The 26,200-nt window shown below is 47.3% G+C and overlaps 1 protein-coding gene across 1 annotated transcript in view; it reads left to right on the top strand.

The window, feature by feature from the left end:
- Window positions 1-26,200, top strand: part of LOC139563445 (probable carboxypeptidase X1) — a 50,056-nt gene that overhangs the window by 15,598 nt on the left and 8,258 nt on the right. Inside the window, exons 2-9 of the mRNA XM_071382122.1 lie at window positions 9,328-9,437; window positions 9,613-9,752; window positions 17,674-17,758; window positions 18,382-18,535; window positions 19,397-19,491; window positions 19,808-19,931; window positions 23,712-23,908; window positions 24,623-24,802. Of these exons, the coding sequence (XP_071238223.1) occupies window positions 9,328-9,437; window positions 9,613-9,752; window positions 17,674-17,758; window positions 18,382-18,535; window positions 19,397-19,491; window positions 19,808-19,931; window positions 23,712-23,908; window positions 24,623-24,802 (1,085 nt within the window). The remainder of the gene's footprint in view (window positions 1-9,327; window positions 9,438-9,612; window positions 9,753-17,673; window positions 17,759-18,381; window positions 18,536-19,396; window positions 19,492-19,807; window positions 19,932-23,711; window positions 23,909-24,622; window positions 24,803-26,200) is intronic.

The following is a 26,200-nucleotide window of genomic DNA, read 5'->3' on the forward strand; positions in this document are numbered from 1 at the left end:
CACACACACACACACACACACACACACACACACACACACACACACACACACACACACACACACACACACACTACAAAGGGAAGGGGGCTGTGAGTTCCTCTACACTTCCAGAGAACTGACAAAGGAGACATATTTCAGATCCCGAAGGGAACGTAAGGAGAATTAGACATATTTCAGATCCCGAGGGGAACGTAAGGAGAATTAGACATATTTCAGATCCCGAGGGGAACGTAAGGAGAATTAGACATATTTCAGATCCCGAGGGGAACGTAAGGAGAATTAGACATATTTCAGATCCCGAGGGGAACGTAAGGAGAATTAGACATATTTCAGATCCCGAGGGGAACGTGAGGAGAATTAGACATATTTCAGATCCCGAGGGGAACGTAAGGAGAATTAGACATATTTCAGATCCCGAGGGGAACGTAAGGAGAATTAGACATATTTCAGATCCCGAGGGGAACGTAAGGAGAATTAGACATATTTCAGATCCCGAGGGGAACGTGAGGAGAATTAGACATATTTCAGATCCCGAGGGGAACGTAAGGAGAATTAGACATATTTCAGATCCCGAGTGGAACGTGAGGAGAATTAGACATATTTCAGATCCCGAGGGGAACGTAAGGAGAATTAGACATATTTCAGATCCCGAGGGGAACGTAAGGAGAATTAGACATGTTTCAGATCCCGAGGGGAACGTAAGGAGAATTAGACATATTTCAGATCCCGAGGGGAACGTGAGGAGAATTAGACATATTTCAGATCCCGAGGGGAACGTGAGGAGAATTAGACATATTTCAGATCCCGAGGGGAACGTGAGGAGAATTAGACATATTTCAGATCCCGAGGGGAACGTAAGGAGAATTAGACATATTTCAGATCCCGAGGGGAACGTAAGGAGAATTAGACATATTTCAGATCCCGAGGGGAACGTAAGGAGAATTAGACATATTTCAGATCCCGAGGGGAACGTGAGGAGAATTAGACATATTTCAGATCCCGAGGGGAACGTAAGGAGAATTAGACATATTTCAGATCCCGAGGGGAACGTAAGGAGAACTAGACATATTTCAGATCCCGAGGGGAACGTAAGGAGAATTAGACATATTTCAGATCCCGAGGGGAACGTGAGGAGAACTAGACATATTTCAGATCCCGAGGGGAACGTAAGGAGAATTAGACATATTTCAGATCCCGAGGGGAACGTAAGGAGAATTAGACATATTTCAGATCCCGAGGGGAACGTGAGGAGAATTAGACATATTTCAGATCCCGAGGGGAACGTAAGGAGAATTAGACATATTTCAGATCCCGAGGGGAACGTGAGGAGAATTAGACATATTTCAGATCCCGAGGGGAACGTGAGGAGAACTAGACATATTTCAGATCCCGAGGGGAACGTGAGGAGAATTAGACATATTTCAGATCCCGAGGGGAACGTAAGGAGAATTAGACATATTTCAGATCCCGAGGGGAACGTGAGGAGAATTAGACATATTTCAGATCCCGAGGGGAACGTGAGGAGAATTAGACATATTTCAGATCCCGAGGGGAGCGTAAGGAGAATTAGACATATTTCAGATCCCGAGGGGAACGTAAGGAGAATTAGACATATTTCAGATCCCGAGGGGAACGTGAGGAGAATTAGACATATTTCAGATCCCGAGGGGAACGTAAGGAGAATTAGACATATTTCAGATCCCGAGGGGAACGTAAGGAGAATTAGACATATTTCAGATCCCGAGGGGAACGTGAGGAGAATTAGACATATTTCAGATCCCGAGGGGAACGTGAGGAGAACTAGACATATTTCAGATCCCGAGGGGAACGTAAGGAGAATTAGACATATTTCAGATCCCGAGGGGAACGTAAGGAGAATTAGACATATTTCAGATCCCGAGGGGAACGTGAGGAGAATTAGACATATTTCAGATCCCGAGGGGAGCGTGAGGAGAATTAGACATATTTCAGATCCCGAGGGGAACGTGAGGAGAATTAGACATATTTCAGATCCCGAGGGGAACGTAAGGAGAATTAGACATATTTCAGATCCCGAGGGGAACGTAAGGAGAATTAGACATATTTCAGATCCCGAGGGGAACGTGAGGAGAATTAGACATATTTCAGATCCCGAGGGGAACGTAAGGAGAATTAGACATATTTCAGATCCCGAGGGGAACGTAAGGAGAAGTAGACATATTTCAGATCCCGAGGGGAACGTAAGGAGAATTAGACATATTTCAGATCCCGAGGGGAACGTGAGGAGAACTAGACATATTTCAGATCCCGAGGGGAACGTAAGGAGAATTAGACATATTTCAGATCCCGAGGGGAACGTAAGGAGAATTAGACATATTTCAGATCCCGAGGGGAACGTGAGGAGAATTAGACATATTTCAGATCCCGAGGGGAACGTAAGGAGAATTAGACATATTTCAGATCCCGAGGGGAACGTGAGGAGAATTAGACATATTTCAGATCCCGAGGGGAACGTGAGGAGAACTAGACATATTTCAGATCCCGAGGGGAACGTGAGGAGAATTAGACATATTTCAGATCCCGAGGGGAACGTAAGGAGAATTAGACATATTTCAGATCCCGAGGGGAACGTGAGGAGAATTAGACATATTTCAGATCCCGAGGGGAACGTGAGGAGAATTAGACATATTTCAGATCCCGAGGGGAGCGTAAGGAGAATTAGACATATTTCAGATCCCGAGGGGAACGTAAGGAGAATTAGACATATTTCAGATCCCGAGGGGAACGTGAGGAGAATTAGACATATTTCAGATCCCGAGGGGAACGTAAGGAGAATTAGACATATTTCAGATCCCGAGGGGAACGTAAGGAGAATTAGACATATTTCAGATCCCGAGGGGAACGTGAGGAGAATTAGACATATTTCAGATCCCGAGGGGAACGTAAGGAGAATTAGACATATTTCAGATCCCGAGGGGAACGTAAGGAGAACTAGACATATTTCAGATCCCGAGGGGAACGTAAGGAGAATTAGACATATTTCAGATCCCGAGGGGAACGTGAGGAGAACTAGACATATTTCAGATCCCGAGGGGAACGTAAGGAGAATTAGACATATTTCAGATCCCGAGGGGAACGTAAGGAGAATTAGACATATTTCAGATCCCGAGGGGAACGTGAGGAGAATTAGACATATTTCAGATCCCGAGGGGAACGTAAGGAGAATTAGACATATTTCAGATCCCGAGGGGAACGTGAGGAGAATTAGACATATTTCAGATCCCGAGGGGAACGTGAGGAGAACTAGACATATTTCAGATCCCGAGGGGAACGTAAGGAGAATTAGACATATTTCAGATCCCGAGGGGAACGTAAGGAGAATTAGACATATTTCAGATCCCGAGGGGAACGTGAGGAGAATTAGACATATTTCAGATCCCGAGGGGAGCGTGAGGAGAATTAGACATATTTCAGATCCCGAGGGGAACGTGAGGAGAATTAGACATATTTCAGATCCCGAGGGGAACGTAAGGAGAATTAGACATATTTCAGATCCCGAGGGGAACGTAAGGAGAATTAGACATATTTCAGATCCCGAGGGGAACGTGAGGAGAATTAGACATATTTCAGATCCCGAGGGGAACGTAAGGAGAATTAGACATATTTCAGATCCCGAGGGGAACGTAAGGAGAATTAGACATATTTCAGATCCCGAGGGGAACGTAAGGAGAATTAGACATATTTCAGATCCCGAGGGGAACGTAAGGTGAATTAGACATATTTCAGATCCCGAGGGGAACGTAAGGAGAATTAGACATATTTCAGATCCCGAGGGGAACGTAAGGAGAATTAGACATATTTCAGATCCCGAGGGGAACGTAAGGAGAATTAGACATATTTCAGATCCCGAGGGGAACGTAAGGAGAATTAGACATATTTCAGATCCCGAGGGGAACGTAAGGAGAATTAGACATATTTCAGATCCCGAGAGGAACGTGAGGAGAATTAGACATATTTCAGATCCCGAGGGGAACGTAAGGAGAATTAGACATATTTCAGATCCCGAGGGGAACGTAAGGAGAATTAGACATATTTCAGATCCCGAGGGGAACGTGAGGAGAATTAGACATATTTCAGATCCCGAGGGGAACGTAAGGAGAATTAGACATATTTCAGATCCCGAGGGGAACGTGAGGAGAATTAGACATATTTCAGATCCCGAGGGGAACGTAAGGAGAACTAGACATATTTCAGATCCCGAGGGGAACGTAAGGAGAACTAGACATATTTCAGATCCCGAGGGGAACGTGAGGAGAATTAGACATATTTCAGATCCCGAGGGGAACGTGAGGAGAATTAGACATATTTCAGATCCCGAGGGGAACGTAAGGAGAATTAGACATATTTCAGATCCCGAGGGGAACGTAAGGAGAATTAGACATATTTCAGATCCCGAGGGGAACGTGAGGAGAATTAGACATATTTCAGATCCCGAGGGGAACGTAAGGAGAATTAGACATATTTCAGATCCCGAGGGGAACGTAAGGAGAACTAGACATATTTCAGATCCCGATGGGAACGTGAGGAGAATTAGACATATTTCAGATCCCGAGGGGAACGTAAGGAGAATTAGACATATTTCAGATCCCGAGGGGAACGTGAGGAGAGTTAGACATATTTCAGATCCCGAGGGGAACGTAAGGAGAATTAGACATATTTCAGATCCCGAGGGGAACGTGAGGAGAATTAGACATATTTCAGATCCCGAGGGGAACGTGAGGAGAATTAGACATATTTCAGATCCCGAGGGGAACGTAAGGAGAATTAGACATATTTCAGATCCCGAGGGGAACGTGAGGAGAATTAGACATATTTCAGATCCCGAGGGGAACGTAAGGAGAATTAGACATATTTCAGATCCCGAGGGGAACGTGAGGAGAATTAGACATATTTCAGATCCCGAGGGGAACGTAAGGAGAATTAGACATATTTCAGATCCCGAGGGGAACGTGAGGAGAATTAGACATATTTCAGATCCCGAGGGGAACGTAAGGAGAATTAGACATATTTCAGATCCCGAGGGGAACGTGAGGAGAATTAGACATATTTCAGATCCCGAGGGGAACGTAAGGAGAATTAGACATATTTCAGATCCCGAGGGGAACGTGAGGAGAATTAGACATATTTCAGATCCCGAGGGGAACGTAAGGAGAATTTGACATATTTCAGATCCCGAGGGGAACGTGAGGAGAATTAGACATATTTCAGATCCCGAGGGGAACGTAAGGAGAATTAGACATATTTCAGATCCCGAGGGGAACGTGAGGAGAATTAGACATATTTCAGATCCCGAGGGGAACGTAAGGAGAATTAGACATATTTCAGATCCCGAGGGGAACGTGAGGAGAATTAGACATATTTCAGATCCCGAGGGGAACGTAAGGAGAATTAGACATATTTCAGATCCCGAGGGGAACGTGAGGAGAATTAGACATATTTCAGATCCCGAGGGGAACGTGAGGAGAATTAGACATATTTCAGATCCCGAGGGGAACGTAAGGAGAATTAGACATATTTCAGATCCCGAGGGGAACGTGAGGAGAATGAGACATATTTCAGATCCCGAGGGGAACGTGAGGAGAATGAGACATATTTCAGATCCCGAGGGGAACGTAAGGAGAATTAGACATATTTCAGATCCCGAGGGGAACGTGAGGAGAATTAGACATATTTCAGATCCCGAGGGGAACGTGAGGAGAATGAGACATATTTCAGATCCCGAGGGGAACGTAAGGAGAATTAGACATATTTCAGATCCCGAGGGGAACGTAAGGAGAATTAGACATATTTCAGATCCCGAGGGGAGCGTAAGGAGAATTAGACATATTTCAGATCCCGAGGGGAACGTAAGGAGAACTAGACATATTTCAGATCCCGAGGGGAACGTAAGGAGAACTAGACATATTTCAGATCCCGAGGGGAACGTGAGGAGAACTAGACATATTTCAGATCCCGAGGGGAACGTAAGGAGAATTAGACATATTTCAGATCCCGAGGGGAACGTGAGGAGAACTAGACATATTTCAGATCCCGAGGGGAACGTAAGGAGAATTAGACATATTTCAGATCCCGAGGGGAACGTAAGGAGAATTAGACATATTTCAGATCCCGAGGGGAACGTGAGGAGAATTAGACATATTTCAGATCCCGAGGGGAACGTAAGGAGAATTAGACATATTTCAGATCCCGAGGGGAACGTGAGGAGAACTAGACATATTTCAGATCCCGAGGGGAACGTGAGGAGAACTAGACATATTTCAGATCCCGAGGGGAACGTAAGGAGAATTAGACATATTTCAGATCCCGAGGGGAACGTAAGGAGAATTAGACATATTTCAGATCCCGAGGGGAACGTGAGGAGAATTAGACATATTTCAGATCCCGAGGGGAGCGTAAGGAGAATTAGACATATTTCAGATCCCGAGGGGAACGTAAGGAGAATTAGACATATTTCAGATCCCGAGGGGAACGTGAGGAGAATTAGACATATTTCAGATCCCGAGGGGAACGTGAGGAGAATTAGACATATTTCAGATCCCGAGGGGAACGTAAGGAGAATTAGACATATTTCAGATCCCGGGGGGAACGTGAGGAGAATTAGACATATTTCAGATCCCGAGGGGAACGTAAGGAGAATTGGACATATTTCAGATCCCGAGGGGAACGTAAGGAGAATTAGACATATTTCAGATCCCGAGGGGAACGTAAGGAGAATTAGACATATTTCAGATCCCGAGGAGAACGTAAGGAGAATTAGACATATTTCAGATCCCGAGGGGAACGTAAGGAGAATTAGACATATTTCAGATCCCGAGGGGAACGTAAGGAGAATTAGACATATTTCAGATCCCGAGGGGAACGTAAGGAGAATTAGACATATTTCAGATCCCGAGGGGAACGTAAGGAGAATTAGACATATTTCAGATCCCGAGGGGAACGTAAGGAGAATTAGACATATTTCAGATCCCGAGGGGAACGTGAGGAGAATTAGACATATTTCAGATCCCGAGGGGAACGTGAGGAGAATTAGACATATTTCAGATCCCGAGGGGAACGTGAGGAGAATTAGACATATTTCAGATCCCGAGGGGAACGTAAGGAGAATTAGACATATTTCAGATCCCGAGGGGAACGTGAGGAGAATTAGACATATTTCAGATCCCGAGGGGAACGTGAGGAGAATTAGACATATTTCAGATCCCGAGGGGAACGTAAGGAGAATTAGACATATTTCAGATCCCGAGGGGAACGTAAGGAGAATTAGACATATTTCAGATCCCGAGGGGAACGTAAGGAGAATTAGACATATTTCAGATCCCGAGGGGAACGTAAGGAGAATTAGACATATTTCAGATCCCGAGGGGAACGTAAGGAGAATTAGACATATTTCAGATCCCGAGGGGAACGTAAGGAGAATTAGACATATTTCAGATCCCGAGGGGAACGTAAGGAGAATTAGACATATTTCAGATCCCGAGGGGAACGTAAGGAGAATTAGACATATTTCAGATCCCGAGGGGAACGTGAGGAGAATTAGACATATTTCAGATCCCGAGGGGAACGTAAGGAGAATTAGACATATTTCAGATCCCGAGGGGAGCGTGAGGAGCTCATGCACTCAAGTTCTGCAACTTCACATTTCTACATTATCTCTGACAGCCAGAGGTTTGTCTCTCAAAACAGACATGACTTTCTCTCCTGCTACCATTGAACAGAACTGTCTTACCCAGAACCCTGCAGACATGCCGAGGCACAGACACACCGAGGCACACACACACACTGAGGCACACACACACACCGAGGCACACACACACACCGAGGCACAGACACACCGAGGCACACACACCGGGGCACACACACACACCTGAGGCACAGACACACACACTGAAGCACACACATCCTGCTTTGAGATAGTGGGTGCATTCCATATATTCTGTGCAGGTCTGTGCAGGTAATAGGATTGTTTGTTGTTCCTGAGATGTTAAACACTTCTCCAGTTAAGATCTGATCATCTGCATGGGCCAGTGTAGTCTATGTGTCTGGAACACAGCCCTGTATCTAGCCTGGTCCCAGATCTGGTTGTGCTATCGTCTGTGTGTCTGGAACACAGCCCCGATCTAGCCTGGTGCCAGATCTGGTTGTGCTATCGTCTGTGTGTCTGGAACACAGCCCTGATCTAGCCTGGTGCCAGATCTGGTTGTGCTATCGTCTGTGTGTCTGGAACACAGCCCCGATCTAGCCTGGTCCCAGATCTGGTTGTGCTATCGTCTGTGTGTCTGGAACACAGCCCCGATCTAGCCTGGTCCCAGATCTGGTTGTGCTATCGTCTGTGTGTCTGGAACACAGCCCTGATCTAGCCTGGTCCCAGATCTGGTTGTGCTATCGTCTGTGTGTCTGTAACACAGCCCGGATCTAACCTGGTCCCAGATCTGGTTGTGCTATCGTCTGTGTGTTTGGAACACAGCCCCGATCTAGCCTGGTCCCAGATCTGGTTGTGCTATCGTCTGTGTGTCTGTAACACAGCCCTGATCTAGCCTGGTCCCATATCTGGTTGTGCTATCGTCTGTGTGTCTGGAACACAGCCCTGATCTAGCCTGGTCCCAGATCTGGTTGTGCTATCGTCTGTGTGTCTGTAACACAGCCCGGATCTAGCCTGGTCCCAGATCTGGTTGTGCTATCGTCTGTGTGTCTGGAACACAGCCCTGATCTAGCCTGGTCCCAGATCTGGTTGTGCTATCGTCTGTGTGTCTGGAACACAGCCCGATCTAGCCTGGTCCCAGATTTGGTTGTGCTATCGTCTGTGTGTCTGTAACACAGCCCGGATCTAGCCTGGTCCCAGATCTGGTTGTGCTATCGTCTGTGTGTCTGGAACACAGCCCTGATCTAGCCTGGTCCCAGATCTGGTTGTGCTATCGTCTGTGTGTCTGGAACACAGCCCTGATCTAGCCTGGTCCCAGATCTGGTTGTGCTATCATTTCAACTCCATGTTATGCGGCAGGCAGGTAGCCTAGTGGTTAGAGGGGGGCGGCAGGTAGCCTAGTGGTTAGAGCGTTGGACCAGTAACCGAAAGGTTGCTAGATCTAATCCCCGAGCTGACAAGGTAAAAATCTGTCGTTCTGAACAAGGCAGTTAACCAACTGTTCCTAGGACGTCATTGTTAATAAGAATTTGTTCTTAGCTGAATTACCTGGTTAAATATGTGTTTTTTTAAATGCCATGCATGACAAGATGTGGCAAGGAGTGGCATGATGGCTGTCCCTGATCCACCATGTGTTGTAACCTCTCCAGACTGTCCCCCGCTGGGTCTGAAGTCACTGAGGGTTGATGACAGCCAGTTCCATGCTTCTTCCTACCTGCGGATGGGACTTGGCCCTCACAGGGCAAGACTTAATATACAGGTGGGTTCTATAGTCTAGATATGAATATACTATACCCACCAAGTACTTAGTTGTTATTCCCCTTGTGATCTGCTTCCTAAATACAATGATAACTTTACCGGTCATTTTATTGCAGAATGCTTCCTGAATAACTCATTGAGCGTCTGTCTGTCTGTCTGTCTGTCTGTCTGTCCAGTCAGGTATCGAGGACGGAGACATGTATGATGGCGCGTGGTGTGCTAAGTATGAGGACCAGTACCAGTGGCTGCAGGTGGATGCTCTGCGCCCCACGCTGTTCACAGGAGTCATCCTGCAGGGACGTAACTCCATCTGGAGGTAGGTCAGACAGGCCCGGTGCTGGCAGGGGGACCAGGAGAAGAAGGGGTCCTGGGAGGGGGGCCAGGAGAATAAGGGGTGCTGGCAGGGGGACCAGGAGAAGAAGGGGTGCTGGGAGGGGGGCCAGGAGAATAAGGGGTGCTGGGAGGGGGGCCAGGAGAATAAGGGGTGCTGGGAGGGGGGCCAGGAGAATAAGGGGTGCTGGGAGGGGGGCCAGGAGAATAAGGGGTGCTGGGAGGGGGACCAGGAGAAGAAGGGGTGCTGGCAGGGGGACCAGGAGTAGAAGGGTGCTGGGAGGGGGACCAGGAGAAGAAGGGGTGCTGGGAGGGGGGCCAGGAGAAGAAGGGGTGCTGGGAGGGGGACCAGGAGAATAAGGGGTGCTGGCAGGGGGACCAGGAGAAGAAGGGGTGCTGGGAGGGGGGCCAGGAGAATAAGGGGTGCTGGCAGGGGGACCAGGAGAAGAAGGGGTGCTGGGAGGGGAACCAGGAGAAGAAGGGGTGCTGGGAGGGGAACCAGGAGAAGAAGGGGTGCTGGGAGGGGGACCAGGAGAAGAAGGGGTGCTGGGAGGGGAACCAGGAGAAGAAGGGGTGCTGGGAGGGGGACCAGGAGAAGAAGGGGTGCTGGCAGGGGGACCAGGAGTAGAAGGGGTGCTGGCAGGGGGACCAGGAGTAGAAGGGGTGCTGGCAGGGGAACCAGGAGAAGAAGGGGTGCTGGCAGGGGGACCAGGAGAAGAAGGGGTGCTGGGAGGGGAACCAGGAGAAGAAGGGGTGCTGGGAGGGGGGCCAGGAGAATAAGGGGTGCTGGGAGGGGGGCCAGGAGTAGAAGGGGTAATGGGAGGGGGACCAGGAGAATAAGGGGTGCTGGGAGGGGGGCCAGGAGTAGAAGGGGTGCTGGGAGGGGGACCAGGAGAATAAGGGGTGCTGGCAGGGGGACCAGGAGAAGAAGGGGTGCTGGCAGGGGGACCAGGAGAAGAAGGGGTGCTGGGAGGGGGGCCAGGAGAAGAAGGGGTGCTGGCAGGGGGACCAGGAGAAGAAGGGGTGCTGGCAGGGGGACCAGGAGAAGAAGGGGTGCTGGGAGGGGAACCAGGAGAAGAAGGGGGCATCACAGGAGTCATCCTGGAGGGACGTAACTCCATCTGGAGATAGGTCAGACAGGCCGGGTGCTGGGAGGGGAACCAGGAGAAGAAGGGGTGCTGGGAGGGGGGCCAGGAGTAGAAGGGGTGCTGGGAGGGGGGCCAGGAGTAGAAGGGGTGCTGGGAGGGGGGCCAGGAGTAGAAGGGGTGCTGGGAGGGGGGCCAGGAGTAGAAGGGGTGCTGGGAGGGGGGCCAGGAGTAGAAGGGGTGCTGGGAGGGGGGCCAGGAGTAGAAGGGGTGCTGGGAGGGGGGGCAGGAGTAGAAGGGGTGCTGGGAGGTGGGCCAGGAGTAGAAGGGGTGCTGGGAGGGGGACCAGGAGTAGAAGGGGGCATCACAGGAGTCATCCTGGAGGGACGTAACTCCATCTGGAGATAGGTCAGACAGGCCGGGTGCTGGGAGGGGAACCAGGAGAAGAAGGGGTGCTGGGAGGGGGGCCAGGAGTAGAAGGGGTGCTGGGAGGGGGACCAGGAGAAGAAGGGGTGCTGGGAGGGGGGCCAGGAGTAGAAGGGGTGCTGGGAGGGGGGCCAGGAGTAGAAGGGGTGCTGGGAGGGGGGCCAGGAGAAGAAGGGGTGCTGGGAGGGGGGGCAGGAGAAGAAGGGGTGCTGTGAGGGGGGCCAGGAGTAGAAGGGGTGCTGGGAGGGGGACCAGGAGTAGAAGGGGGCATCACAGGAGTCATCCTGGAGGGACGTAACTCCATCTGGAGATAGGTCAGACAGGCCGGGTGCTGGGAGGGGAACCAGGAGAAGAAGGGGTGCTGGGAGGGGGGCCAGGAGTAGAAGGGGTGCTGGGAGGGGGACCAGGAGAAGAAGGGGTGCTGGGAGGGGGGCCAGGAGTAGAAGGGGTGCTGGGAGGGGGGCCAGGAGTAGAAGGGGTGCTGGGAGGGGGGCCAGGAGATGAAGGGGTGCTGGGAGGGGGGGCAGGAGAAGAAGGGGTGCTGGGAGGGGGGCCAGGAGTAGAAGGGGTGCTGGGAGGGGAGCCAGGAGAAGAAGGGGTGCTGGGAGGGGGGCCAGGAGTAGAAGGGGTGCTGGCAGGGGGACCAGGAGTAGAAGGGGTGCTGGGAGGGGGCCAGGAGTAGAAGGGGTGCTGGGAGGGGGGCCAGGAGTAGAAGGGGTGCTGGCAGGGGGACCAGGAGAAGAAGGGGTGCTGGGATGGGAACCAGGAGTAGAAGGGGTGCTGGGAGGGGGGCCAGGAGTAGAAGGGGTGCTGGCAGGGGGACCAGGAGTAGAAGGGGTGCTGGCAGGGGGACCAGGAGAAGAAGGGGTGCTGGGAGGGGGGCCAGGAGTAGAAGGGGTGCTGGGAGGGGGGGCAGGAGAAGAAGGGGTGCTGGGAGGGGGGCCAGGAGAAGAAGGGGTGCTGGGAGGGGGGGCAGGAGTAGAAGGGGTGCTGGCAGGGGAACCAGGAGTAGAAGGGGTGCTGGGAGGGGGGGCAGGAGAAGAAGGGGTGCTGGGAGGGGGGCCAGGAGAAGAAGGGGTGCTGGGAGGGGGGCCAGGAGGAGAAGGGGTGCTGGGAGGGGGGCCAGGAGTAGAAGGGGTGCTGGGAGGGGGGCCAGGAGTAGAAGGGGTGCTGGGAGGGGAACCAGGAGTAGAAGGGGTGCTGGGAGGGGGGCCAGGAGAATAAGGGGTGCTGGGAGGGGGACCAGGAGTAGAAGGGGTGCTGGGAGGGGGGGCAGGAGTAGAAGGGGTGCTGGGAGGGGGGCCAGGAGTAGAAGGGGTGCTGGGAGGGGGGCCAGGAGTAGAAGGGGTGCTGGGAGGGGGGGCAGGAGTAGAAGGGGTGCTGGGAGGGGAACCAGGAGTAGAAGGGGTGCTGGGAGGGGGGGCAGGAGAAGAAGGGGTGCTGGGAGTGGGGCCAGGAGAAGAAGGGGTGCTGGGAGGGGGGCCAGGAGAAGAAGGGGTGCTGGGAGGGGAACCAGGAGTAGAAGGGGTGCTGGGAGGGGGGGCAGGAGAAGAAGGGGTGCTGGGAGGGGGGCCAGGAGAAGAAGGGGTGCTGGGAGGGGGGGCAGGAGTAGAAGGGGTGCTGGGAGGGGGGCCAGGAGAAGAAGGGGTGCTGGGAGGGGGGCCAGGAGAAGAAGGGGTGCTGGGAGGGGGGGCAGGAGTAGAAGGGGTGCTGGGAGGGGGGGCAGGAGAAGAAGGGGTGCTGGGAGTGGGGCCAGGAGAAGAAGGGGTGCTGGGAGGGGGGCCAGGAGAAGAAGGGGTGCTGGGAGGGGAACCAGGAGTAGAAGGGGTGCTGGGAGGGGGGCCAGGAGAAGAAGGGGTGCTGGGAGGGGGGGCAGGAGTAGAAGGGGTGCTGGGAGGGGGGGCAGGAGAAGAAGGGGTGCTGGGAGTGGGGCCAGGAGAAGAAGGGGTGCTGGGAGGGGGGCCAGGAGAAGAAGGGGTGCTGGGAGGGGAACCAGGAGTAGAAGGGGTGCTGGGAGGGGGGCCAGGAGAAGAAGGGGTGCTGGGAGGGGGGCCAGGAGAATAAGGGGTGCTGGGAGGGGGGGCAGGAGTAGAAGGGGTGCTGGGAGGGGGGCCAGGAGAGGAAGGGGTGCTGGGAGGGGGGCCAGGAGAAGAAGGGGTGCTGGGAGGGGGACCAGGAGTAGAAGGGGTGCTGGGAGGGGGACCAGGAGAAGAAGGGGTGCTGGGAGGGGGGGCAGGAGAAGAAGGGGTGCTGGGAGGGGGGCCAGGAGTAGAAGGGGTGCTGGGAGGGGGGCCAGGAGTAGAAGGGGTGCTGGGAGGGGGGCCAGGAGTAGAAGGGGTGCTGGGAGGGGGACCAGGAGTAGAAGGGGTGCTGGGAGGGGGGCCAGGAGAAGAAGGGGTGCTGGGAGGGGGGCCAGGAGAAGAAGGGGTGCTGGGAGGGGGGCCAGGAGTAGAAGGGGTGCTGGGAGGGGGGCCAGGAGTAGAAGGGGTGCTGGGAGTGGGGCCAGGAGTAGAAGGGGTGCTGGGAGGGGGACCAGGAGAAGAAGGGGTGCTGGGAGGGGGGCCAGGAGTAGAAGGGGTGCTGGCAGGGGGACCAGGAGAAGAAGGGGTGCTGGGAGGGGGGCCAGGAGAAGAAGGGGTGCTGGGAGGGGGGCCAGGAGTAGAAGGGGCGCTGGGAGGGGGACCAGGAGAAGAAGGGGTGCTGGGAGGGGGGCCAGGAGTAAAAGGGGTGCTGGGAGGGGGGCCAGGAGTAGAAGGGGTGCTGGCAGGGGGACCAGGAGAAGAAGGGGTGCTGGGAGGGGGGCCAGGAGTAGAAGGGGTGCTGGGAGGGGGGCCAGGAGTAGAAGGGGTGCTGGCAGGGGGACCAGGAGAAGAAGGGGTGCTGGGAGGGGGGCCAGGAGAAGAAGGGGTGCTGGGAGGGGGGCAGGAGTAGAAGGGGTGCTGGCAGGGGGGCCAGGAGTAGAAGGGGTGCTGGCAGGGGGGGCAGGAGTAGAAGGGGGCATAGCCTACACATAGAGACACATAGTCGTGACTGGGATCTATGAATTTAGAGACGACCTAGTTAAAAAGGTCCGAATAATATTAGGGTTGGGCTGTATCCAGAGATATACTGTATATATATATTAGGGTTGGGCTGTATCCAGAGATATACTGTATATATATTAGGGTTGGGCTGTATCCAGAGATATACTGTATATATATATATTAGGGTTGGGCTGTATCCAGAGATATACTGTATATATATATTAGGGTTGGGCAGTATCCAGAGATATACTGTAAATATATTAGGGTTGGGCTGTATCCAGAGATATACTGTATATATATATTAGGGTTGGGCAGTATCCAGAGATATACTGTATATACAGTGGGGAGAACAAGTATTTGATACACTGCCGATTTTGCAGGTTTTCCTACTTACAAAGCATGTAGAGGTCTGTAATTTTTATCATAGGTACACTTCAACTGTGAGAGACGGAATCTAAAACAAAAATCCAGAAAATCACATTGTATGATTTTTAAGTAATTCATTTGCATTTTATTGCATGACATAAGTATTTGATCACCTACCAACCAGTAAGAATTCCGGCTCTCACAGACCTGTTAGTTTTTCTTTAAGAAGCCCTCCTGTTCTCCACTCATTACCTGTATTAACTGCACCTGTTTGAACTCGTTACCTGTATAAAAGACACCTGTCCACACACTCAATCAAACAGACTCCAACCTCTCCACAATGGCCAAGACCAGAGAGCTGTGTAAGGACATCAGGGATAAGATTGTAGACCTGCACAAGGCTGGGATGGGCTACAGGACAATAGGCAAGCAGCTTGGTGAGAAGGCAACAACTGTTGGCGCAATTATTAGAAAATAGAAGAAAATAGAAGAAGTTCAAGATGATGGTCAATCACCCTCGGTCTGGGGCTCCATGCAAGATCTCACCTCGTGGGGCATCAATGATCATGAGGAAGGTGAGGGATCAGCCCAGAACTACACGGCAGGACCTGGTCAATGACCTGAAGAGAGCTGGGACCACAGTCTCAAAGAAAACCATTAGTAACACACTACGCCGTCATGGATTAAAATCCTGCAGCGCACACAAGGTCCCCCTGCTCAAGCAGGCGCATGTCCAGGCCCGTCTGAAGTTTGCCAATGACCATCTGGATGATCCAGAGGAGGAATGGGAGAAGGTCATGTGGTCTGATGATTCAAAAATAGAGCTTTTTGGTCTAAACTCCACTCGCCGTGTTTGAAGGAAGAAGAAGGATGAGTACAACCACAAGAACACCATCCCAACCGTGAAGCATGGAGGTGGAAACATCATTCTTTGGGGATGCTTTTCTGCAAAGGGGACAGGACGACTGCACCGTATTGAGGGGAGGATGGATGGGGCCATGTATTGCGAGATCTTAGCCAACAACCTCCTTCCCTCAGTAAGAGCATTGATGATGGGTCGTGGCTGGGTCTTCCAGCATGACAACGACCCGAAACACACAGCCAGGGCAACTAAGGAGTGGCTCCGTAAGAAGTATCTCAAGGTCCTGGAGTGGCCTAGCCAGTCTCCAGACCTGAACCCAATAGAAAATCTTTGGAGGGAGCTGAAAGTCCGTATTGCCCAGCGACAGCCCCGAAACCTGAAGGATCTGGAGAAGGTCTGTATGGAGGAGTGGGCCAAAATCCCTGCTGCAGTGTGTGCAAACCTGGTCAAGAACTACAGGAAACGTATGATCTCTGTAATTGCAAACAAACGATTCTGTACCAAATATTAAGTTCTGCTTTTCTGATGTATCAAATACTTATGTCATGCAATAAAATGCTAATTAATTACTTAAAAATCATACAATGTGATTTTCGGGATTTTTGTTTTAGATTCCGTCTCTCACAGTTGAAGTGTACCTATGATAAAAATTACAGACCTCTACATGCTTTTTAAGTAGGAAAATCTGCAAAATCGGCAGTGTATCAAATACTTGTTCTCCCCACTGTATATTAGGGTTGGGCTGTATCCAGAGATATACTGTATATATATTAGGGTTGGGCTGTATCCAGAGATATACTGTATATATATATTAGGGTTGGGCTGTATCCAGAGATATACTGTATATATATATTAGGGTTGGGCTGTATCCAGCCCATACCATATATATATGGTATGTCTAAATACTCTACTATACTGTATATACGCCATTTATGTATTTTCCCCCATATTCTATTTTATCTAGATTCATAATAATTAAAGTCTGTTAAGTTGTTTATTGACAACATGTAAACATGAATAAAACATCAACAGAGCCTTTACTATACGTTTACTATACGTTTACTATACATTTACTCTATGTTTACTATACATTTACTCTATGTCTACTATATGTTTACTATACATTTACTATACGTTTACTATACGTTTACTATACGTTTACTATACATTTACTATACATTTATTATACATTTACTATACATTTACTATACATTTACTATGTTTACTATACATTTACTCTATGTCTACTATACATTTACTATATGTTTACTATACGTTTACTATACATTTACTATACGTTTACTATATGTTTACTATACATTTACTATACGTTTACTATACATTTACTCTATGTTTACTATACATTTACTATATGTTTACTATACATTTACTATACATTTATTATACATTTACTATACATTTACTATACATTTACTATGTTTACTATACATTTACTCTATGTCTACTATACATTTACTATACGTTTACTATACGTTTACTATACATTTACTATACGTTTACTATACATTTACTATACGTTTACTATACGTTTACTATACATTTACTATACGTTTACTATATGTTTACTATACATTTACTCTATGTTTACTATACATTTACTCTATGTCTACTATATGTTTACTATACATTTACTATACGTTTACTATACGTTTACTATACGTTTACTATACATTTACTATACATTTATTATACATTTACTATACATTTACTATACATTTACTATGTTTACTATACATTTACTCTATGTCTACTATACATTTACTATATGTTTACTATACGTTTACTATACATTTACTATACGTTTACTATATGTTTACTATACATTTACTATACGTTTACTATACATTTACTCTATGTTTACTATACATTTACTATATGTTTACTATATGTTTACTATACGTTTACTATACGTTTACTATACGTTTACTATACATTTACTATACGTTTACTATACATTTACTCTATGTTTACTATACATTTACTATATGTTTACTATATGTTTACTATACGTTTACTATATGTTTACTATACGTTTACTATATGTTTACTATACATTTACTTTACATATATTACATAGTAATAAGATTTTACATGAATGTGTAATCCTTGTTAATGTCTTTGTAGCTGGGACTGGGTTGAAACCTACAAAGTGCAGCTGAGTAACGACTCCGAGACCTGGAAGACCTGCATGAACGGAACAGAGGAGGCGGTGAGCCGTTCTGGAGGGTCGACGTTAAAAATACTGTAGAGTCAAGGATATGCTGCTTAGTTAGCCCATTTTGAGGAATATAATATGTGTTCACTTTCCAAAAGTGATTTTTCTTTGATATGTAGGTAAAAGAGGAGGCGGCGATGAATGGAACGATATGTATTCTAGCGTGGCGTGTTGGCGTAGGTCAAGGGAATTCAGATCCAAGCCTGGAGGGCCAGAGTACCACTGGTTTTCTCTCTGTTCACCCTGATGGTGTCCCAGGACTAAATCAGTTCCTGATTAAAGGGTGAAAAAGGAAGATCAGCCGTGGAACTGGCTTAGAGGTCCGGACTTGATTTGGCGTAGATAAATCAGCATGTGGTCCAGAAGCCCAAATTGAAGTCAATCCGTTTGAGGAATAGGACAGGAGTTCATTGACTAAACGATTGAAGGATAGACTGGTAGGATATAGATTAAAAAATGCCAAAGCCTTTATTTATTGGCATCTCCATGTTAAAACAAGGAAAACAAGTGTTCTGTTCTGTAGATTAAAGGTGAAAGGTGTGTTGTTTCTGTAGATTAAAGGTGAAAGGTGTGTTGTTTCTGTAGATTAAAGGTGAAACGTGTGTTCTGTTCTGTAGGTGTTTGTTGGATCCCGAAATGAACCTGAGACACCCTATCTGGCCCTCATCCCTCAGCCCGCGGTGGCTCGTTGGATCCGTATCAACCCCCAGACCTGGTACTGGAACGGGACAATCTGTCTCAGAGCAGAGGTCCTGGGATGCCCCCTCCCAGGTGTGTTGGAATGGAACTATTGATCTGGCACACTGGCGCATTCAGAGACATATAATTAGTTCGGCCTGACTTTAGTGTCATGTAAATGAGTCAAAATTCAGAAACCTCAATGTCCTGACACTCTGAATAATGGCTATGGAGGCCTGTTCTATGCAGTAACGCTAGAGAAATGACACTACATTTGGTAGAAGGGTTTACTACAAAGCAGGATCGATGATTTAGCCAGCTAACTTTTTATAAACATCCAGAAATAATTATTGATTTTCTGGTTAATAAGAAAGATACACGTAGATCTGTGTTTTTAGACCATGCTCATTGTGTTCTAACCATGCTCATTGTGTTCTAACCATGCTCATTGTGTTCTAACCATGCCCATTGTGTTCTAACCATGCTCATTGTGTTCTAACCATGCTCATTGTGTTCTAACCATGCTCATTGTGTTTTTAGACCATGCTCATTTCAAGATTATCTTTAAAAAAATATAAATAAATATTTCATAATATTTAGGCAAGTTAGCTGGCTAACTCATCAAACCTGCTTTGTAGTATACCCATCCAGGTAGTGCATTCTGGCAGGCTTATCCCCTGGTAAAGCAACTACTGTCATGGTATCAACAGCCTATTTAAACCAGTGTGTTGTCATATAACTCTACACATTGGGCTTGTAAAGTAGCATGTTACAGGGTTGGGGTCAATTCCATTTCAATTCCAGTCACTTCAGAAAGTAAACCATTGAAAATAATTGGAATTGAAGTTGAAATGTCAGTGTATGTCCTGAATTGACTGGTACCCCACACCTGGCATGTTATCTTGACCCTGGTCAAGGACACACAGAGATTGTATTAACCCCTCGTTCTCTTAGATCCAGACAACGTTTGGCAACACCTCTCTGATAAACTGTCTGGCTCTAAAGATAACCTGGACTTCAGACACCACAACTACAAGGAGATGAGGAAGGTGAGATCACACACACACACACACACACACACACACACACACACACACACACACACACACACACACACACACACACACACACACACACACACACACACACACACACACACACACACACACACACACACACACACACACACACACACACACACACACAGCTGTCCAACCTGTAACTGTCCCCTGTATGTGTAAGTGCTTATCCAATACCTCTTTATTTAAAAACACTTATTTAGTGCTTATCCAATAAAAACGTATATATTTTACTATCCAATAAGGTCTCACCACTGATGTGTGTGTCTTGTCGTCTTCTCTGCAGCTGATGAAGGCTGTGAACGAAGAATGCCCTCGTATCACTCGTATCTACACCATTGGAAAGAGCTACACCGGTCTGAAGATGTACGTCATGGAGATCTCTGATAACCCTGGAAAACATGAACTAGGTCAGAAAGAATCTGTGTCCTTGATGGCACCCTTTTCCCTATGTAGTGCACTACTTTTAACAAGGACCCATAGGGTCTACCCCCTAGTCTCTATATAGTACACTGGGACTAAACAGCTCTGAGAACAGGGCTTCATGAACAGCTCTGAGAACAGGGCTTCATAAACAGATCTGGGAACAGGGCTTCATAAACAGCTCTGAGAACAGGGCTTCATAAACAGCTCTGAGAACAGGGCTTCATAAACAGCTCTGAGAACAGGGCTTCATAAACAGCTCTGAGAACAGGGCTTCATAAACAGCTCTGAGAACAGGGCTTCATAAACAGCTCTGAGAACAGGGCTTCATAAACAGCTCTGAGAACAGGGCTTCATAAACAGCTCTGAGAACAGGGCTTCAGAAACAGCTCTGAGAACAGGGCTTCATAAACAGCTCTGAGAACAGGGCTTCATAAACAGCTCTGAGAACAGGGCTTCATGAACAGCTCTGGGAACAGGGCTTCATAAACAGCTCTGAGAACAGGGCTTCAGAAACAGCTCTGAGGACAGGGCTTGATAAACAGCTCTGAGAACAGGGCTTGATAAACAGCTCTGAGAACAGGGCTTGATAAACAGCTCTGAGAACAGGGCTTGATAAACAGCTCTGAGAACAGGGGTTGATAAACAGCTCTGAGAACAGGTCTTCATGAACAGCTCTGAGAACAGGGCTTGATAAACAGCTCTGAGAACAGGGCTTCATAAACAGCTCTGGGAACAGGGCTTGATAAACAGCTCTGAGAACAGGGCTTGATAAACAGCTCTGAGAACAGGGCTTCATAAACAGCTCTGGGAACAGGGCTTCATAAACAGCTCTGGGAACAGGGCTTCATAAACAGCTCTGAGAACAGGGCTTCATAAACAGCTCTGGGAACAGGGCTTCAGAAACAGCTCTGAGAACAGGGCTTCATAAACAGCTCTGAGAACAGGGCTTCAGAAACAGCTCTGAGAACAGGGCTTCATAAACAGCTCTGAGAACAGGGCTTCAGAAACAGCTCTGAGAACAGGGCTTCATAAACAGCTCTGAGAACAGGGCTTCATAAACAGCTCTGCTGAGAACAGGGCTTCATGAAGGGTAGAAGTCAACCCCTCTGGCTGTGTGTGTGTGTGTGTGTGTGTGTGTGTGTGTGTGTGTGTGTGTGTGTGTGTGTGTGTGTGTGTGTGTGTGTGTGTGTGTGTGTGTGTGTGTGTGTGTGTGTGTGTGTGTGTGTGTGTGTGTGTCTGGCATGCCTGACAAAGCTGTTTATACCCAGACAGTCTGCCAAGTATTTCTGCAGGGTTCTGTGGGATATTGGAGCTGTTTTCAGAGAGAAAACACACACACACACACACACACACACACACACACACACACACACACACACACACACACACACACACACACTGCTGTTTTCAGAGAGAAGAGGCCTCTCTTATATCAACAAATGGATAATGATTTCAAGTGAAGAGCAAGCAGCACAAGACAGATTCCTCAGTCACCATCGTTTGTATCGGTAGAAATGTCCCTCCCTAGTCAGTTCTAGTTATATTCACAGTCTCTTTTTACTTCTGCAAAATATATACAAGTGAAAAAACTACTTTTTAGCTATTCTTGAAAGATGAGTTATATAAACAGATTGTTTTAGAAAAGGAAAAGCTGCTCTCTCTAGTAGCTCCGATGCTTTCATTTATTCACCAACGTTACAGCAAGCTGTCTTCATCTGGGTTTCATGTCAACAGATTGGGAAATATCTGCACTCTTAGATTTAAAAAAAAGGGTTCTAAGTAGAAGCATACAGGGTTCTTTAGTTTTTCCCCATAGGGGATCCCTATATGGTGCTGGGTAGAACCCTCTTCCTAGAACCCTCTATAAATGGTTCTACCACGAACCATTTTATCATCTAAAGGTTGGGTTCCACCAGCTTTGTTAGCCTTTAAAACTGTAACTCTTTATTTAAAAGAAAGAGAAGAGAAAAAAAAGCTATAAAAAGTTTATTCAGATTCAGAAGAGGTCTATGTAGAACCTTGCCTTTCCTAAGAATCATCAAAGAACCATTTCTTCCAACAAAAAAACAACAATTCTTACGATGAAAAAGGTTCTAGGTGGAACCCTTTACGCTACAAAGAAACTTCATCGTCCAGAAAGGGTTCTTCCAATGAAAATAGTTATTGGTAGAACCTTATCCATCTGCAGAGAACCATTTTGGAAGAGCTGATATTGTTTTTTTTGTCGGTTTTGGTTTCAAGGGTCATTTTGATTCTCTTACACTGGAGCCTGTTGTTTTGAATCATGGCAGAGAAGAGAAGAGATCCTCATGTGTTTTTCATTAGAATCAGGAAGGACAGAGAAATGACAGGGAGCTTAACAATAAGTACTTTATGATAGAAGGTAGAATACGAGAGCTGATGATACTTAATAAGGAGTGTTGATCGAGGATCAAGTCACTTCCTGTTAATGTAATATTATTAATTATTCTAAAAGGCTGAACTGATCCTTAAAATGTCCTTCTACTCGGAGACACTTGATCCATACAACCCCCTTGGTTTAGTTTCTTTAGGACTCTCTTCTCCCATCTGTACAGGATGTGTGTTGTTCGGCCACAGTGGTCCATTTGTACACTTTGGCAGACGTAGCTGTAGCAGACTGATCACTAGGAAACACACAGTGATTTCGGGACGTTTTGAAAAAGGTCCCCAGAACGTCAATATATGCCTTTCTCAGCACAATTTTTTTGGGGGAAAAACGATTAAAACTATTTCCCAGCACTGGGTTCCAGCTCGTGATGCTCGCAGACGGAGTGCGCTGCTCAGACCACCACGCTACCCGCAGTTCACACAATACTTCATGGTAATAGCGTGTCGTTTTTAATTATTTTGTTTTAAGCCTACGCCAAACTATAGCTCTAATCTTAACCACTCAGAATTAATCCCGAAACTTAACCCTTTGAGTTGTTTCTGTTTTAACCCTGTAACCATGGAGAATTAACCCTGTAACCAAGCAGAATTAACCCTGTAACCACGCAGAATTAACCCTGTAACCAAGCAGAATTAACCCTGTAACAAAGCAGAATTAACCCTGTAACCATGCAGAATTAACCCTGTAACCAAGCAGAATTAACCTTGTAACCAAGCAGAATTAACCCTGTAACCAAGCAGAATTAACCCTGTAACCACGCAGAATTAACCCTGTAACCAAGCAGAATTAACCCTGTAACCAAGCAGAACTAACCCTGTAACCAAGCAGAATTAACCCTGTAACCAAGCAGAATTAACCCTGTAACCGTGGAGAATTAACCCTGTAACCAAGCAGAATTAACCCTGTAACCATGCAGAATTAACCCTGTAACCAAGCAGAATTAACCCTGTAACCAAGCAGAATTAACCCTGTAACCAAGCAGAATTAGCCCTGTAACCAAGCAGAATTAGCCCTGTAACCAAGCAGAATTAACCCTGTAACCATGGAGAATTAACCCTGTAACCAAGCAGAATTAATGCGTCAAAAATAGACATTCATCCATAATGCGTTGAATTTCGAAGGGGAAACTATGAGATCTTAGTTGAGCTGTAGTCACTGTACTGCACATCACTGCCCAACACAATAATCAAAGCTTGGAAGCTTTATCAAGTAGAAAGAATGCATTGCTGATGTTGACTTCCTGACTACAAAACCCTGCCTGGAGCAGAAGACCAATTTCCGTTGTTCACTGTAACACGGACAATAAAGTTGCATCGTATTCGTAGTGGCGAAACATCCCCTGTTCCCCCTGCAGGTGAGCCAGAGTTCCGCTATGTGGCAGGTATGCATGGCAACGAGGTGGTTGGCAGAGAGCTGGTGCTGAACCTCATGCAGTACATCTGTCGGGAGTTTAGACGAGGCAACCCACGCATCGTCCGTCTGGTGACCACCACACGTATCCACCTACTGCCGTCTATGAACCCTGATGGATATGAAACAGCCTTTGAAAAGGTAGGAGGAGGGCTGGAGCAGGGGATAAGGGATGTATTGATTGATTGGTTGATTGATTGAATTATTGACTGGCTGACTGTGTGGTAAAGGGAGATGTCTAAAAACTGCATTTCCTAACTGGTTGAAATCTGCCTCGAAGAACCATGGGAAGAGCACCACCTTGTGGTCAGGGAACTCTAAAGAGAGGACTCAGAACCTCCTCGTGATGACTTCATATTAGAACTCTAGAGAGAGGACTCAGAACCTCCTCGTGATGACTTCATATTAGAACTCTAGAGAGAGGACTCAGAACCTCCTCGTGATGACTTCATATTAGAACTCTAGAGAGAGGACTCAGAACCTCCTCGTGATGACTTCATATTAGAACTCTAGAGAGAGGACTCAGAACCTCCTCGTGATGACTTCATATTAGAACTCTAGAGAGAGGACTCAGAACCTCCTCGTGATGACTTCATATTAGAACTCTAGAGAGAGGACTCAGAACCTCCTCGTGATGACTTCATATTAGAACTCTAGAGAGAGGACTCAGAACCTCCTCGTGATGACTTCATATTAGAACTCTAGAGAGAGGACTCAGAACCTCCTCGTGATGACTTCATATTAGAAGAAGGAAGGGATGTAGGACATATTGATTGATAGATCGACTGACTGATCGATCGATTGTGTGATATTGAAATTAGCTTTAAACTGCATCTCAACTTAACTTCTCTCCAGGGGTCAGAGCTGGCAGGTTGGGCTCTGGGGCGTTACAGCTACGAGTGGGTCGATATGAACCACAACTTCCCCGACCTGAACAATATCATGTGGGACGCCAAGGAGAATGACACAGAGATGGTTAAAACAGCCAACCACTACATCCCCATACCAGAGTACTACACTAAAGAGGATGCCTTCGTAAGTACACTACTCTACACATCAACTCCACCACAGAGTATGACTCAACATTATGTTTTCAGTTATATTTTTCCTGGTTTTACATTTTGTTTTGTTTTTCCAATCTCAAAATTCCAATTGTTCATAGAGAAACAATGACATTGGATGTGCTGAGTCAATGATTAAATCAAACCTGAAAGGGAAAAAAATTGTTTTGGAAAAAACTGTAATTCCCCTCTTAAAGATCGGACAATTTTTTCCCCAGATTTCACCTAAAATGACATACTCAAATCTAACTGCCTGTAGCTCAGGACCTAAAACAAGGATATGCATATTCTTTATATAATTTGAAAGGAAACACGTTGAAGCTTGTGGAAATGTGAAATTAATGTAGGAAAATATAACACATTAGATCTGGTTAAAAAAATAATACAAACCAAAAAACGTGTTTTCACATTTTCTTTTCTCCATCAGCTTATGAAATGCCATACATTAAGATAGGATCCTAGGTGTAATTTGAATTTTGTCCACAAGATGGCAGCAGTGTGTGTACAAAGTGTCAGACTGATCCAGTGAAGAATTACATGACAGCACAGAATTTTGGATAAAGGCTGCCAGGAGTCTGCCCAAATGTGCCGAATTGGTCAATTTACACATTTTCAAGTACATAACTATAGAGAACATACATAAATGCTATGGTAATAAAAAATGTAAGTTTACACACTTCCAGAAATGTCATACATGATGGATCATTAGCTCATTGACTAACTTTCACACATCTAGATGGCCGGGCGGGGTGGATGTTTAGCCAGAGACAGCAGTGGGGTCAAACTGTAGAACATAAAACTGGGTGTTAACAAACAAAACTATGCTACATTTTATCTCTGGGACCCTCAGGATGACACATCAGAGCCAGATTACTGAATGTAAGTACATTATTTACCTTCAGAGGTGAATGTATCAAACCAGTTGCCCTGATAAAAGTGTTTTGTTGTTGTGCACTCTCCTCAAACAATAGCATGGTATTCTTTCACTGTAATAGCTACTGTAAATTGGACACTGCAGTTAGATTAACAAGAGTTTAAGCTTTCTGCCCATATAAGATATGTCTATGTCCCGGAAAGTTGGCTGTTGTATACAACATAAATCTAGTCACATTATCGCATATTTAGCAACAACCTTCCCGGTGCAGGGACACCGATCCCGTAGAAGTTAAAATGGCCGGACAATTTAAATTCTGCATAATGGCACAGCATTTCATCAACTTTCCTGCTTCAGTCTGCTGCCATATGACTGGTTTCACATCCAGAGATTATAAGGTCAACTAGATCTAAAATAATTGTACTTTACACAGCCCACTAGGCTGTAGAGGCTGTCAGTACTGTCCCAGGCTGTCTGTACTGTCCCAGGCTGTCAGTA

Source organism: Salvelinus alpinus, chromosome 34 (assembly GCF_045679555.1).
Source record: "Salvelinus alpinus chromosome 34, SLU_Salpinus.1, whole genome shotgun sequence".
NCBI classification, from domain to species: Eukaryota; Metazoa; Chordata; class Actinopteri; order Salmoniformes; family Salmonidae; genus Salvelinus; species Salvelinus alpinus.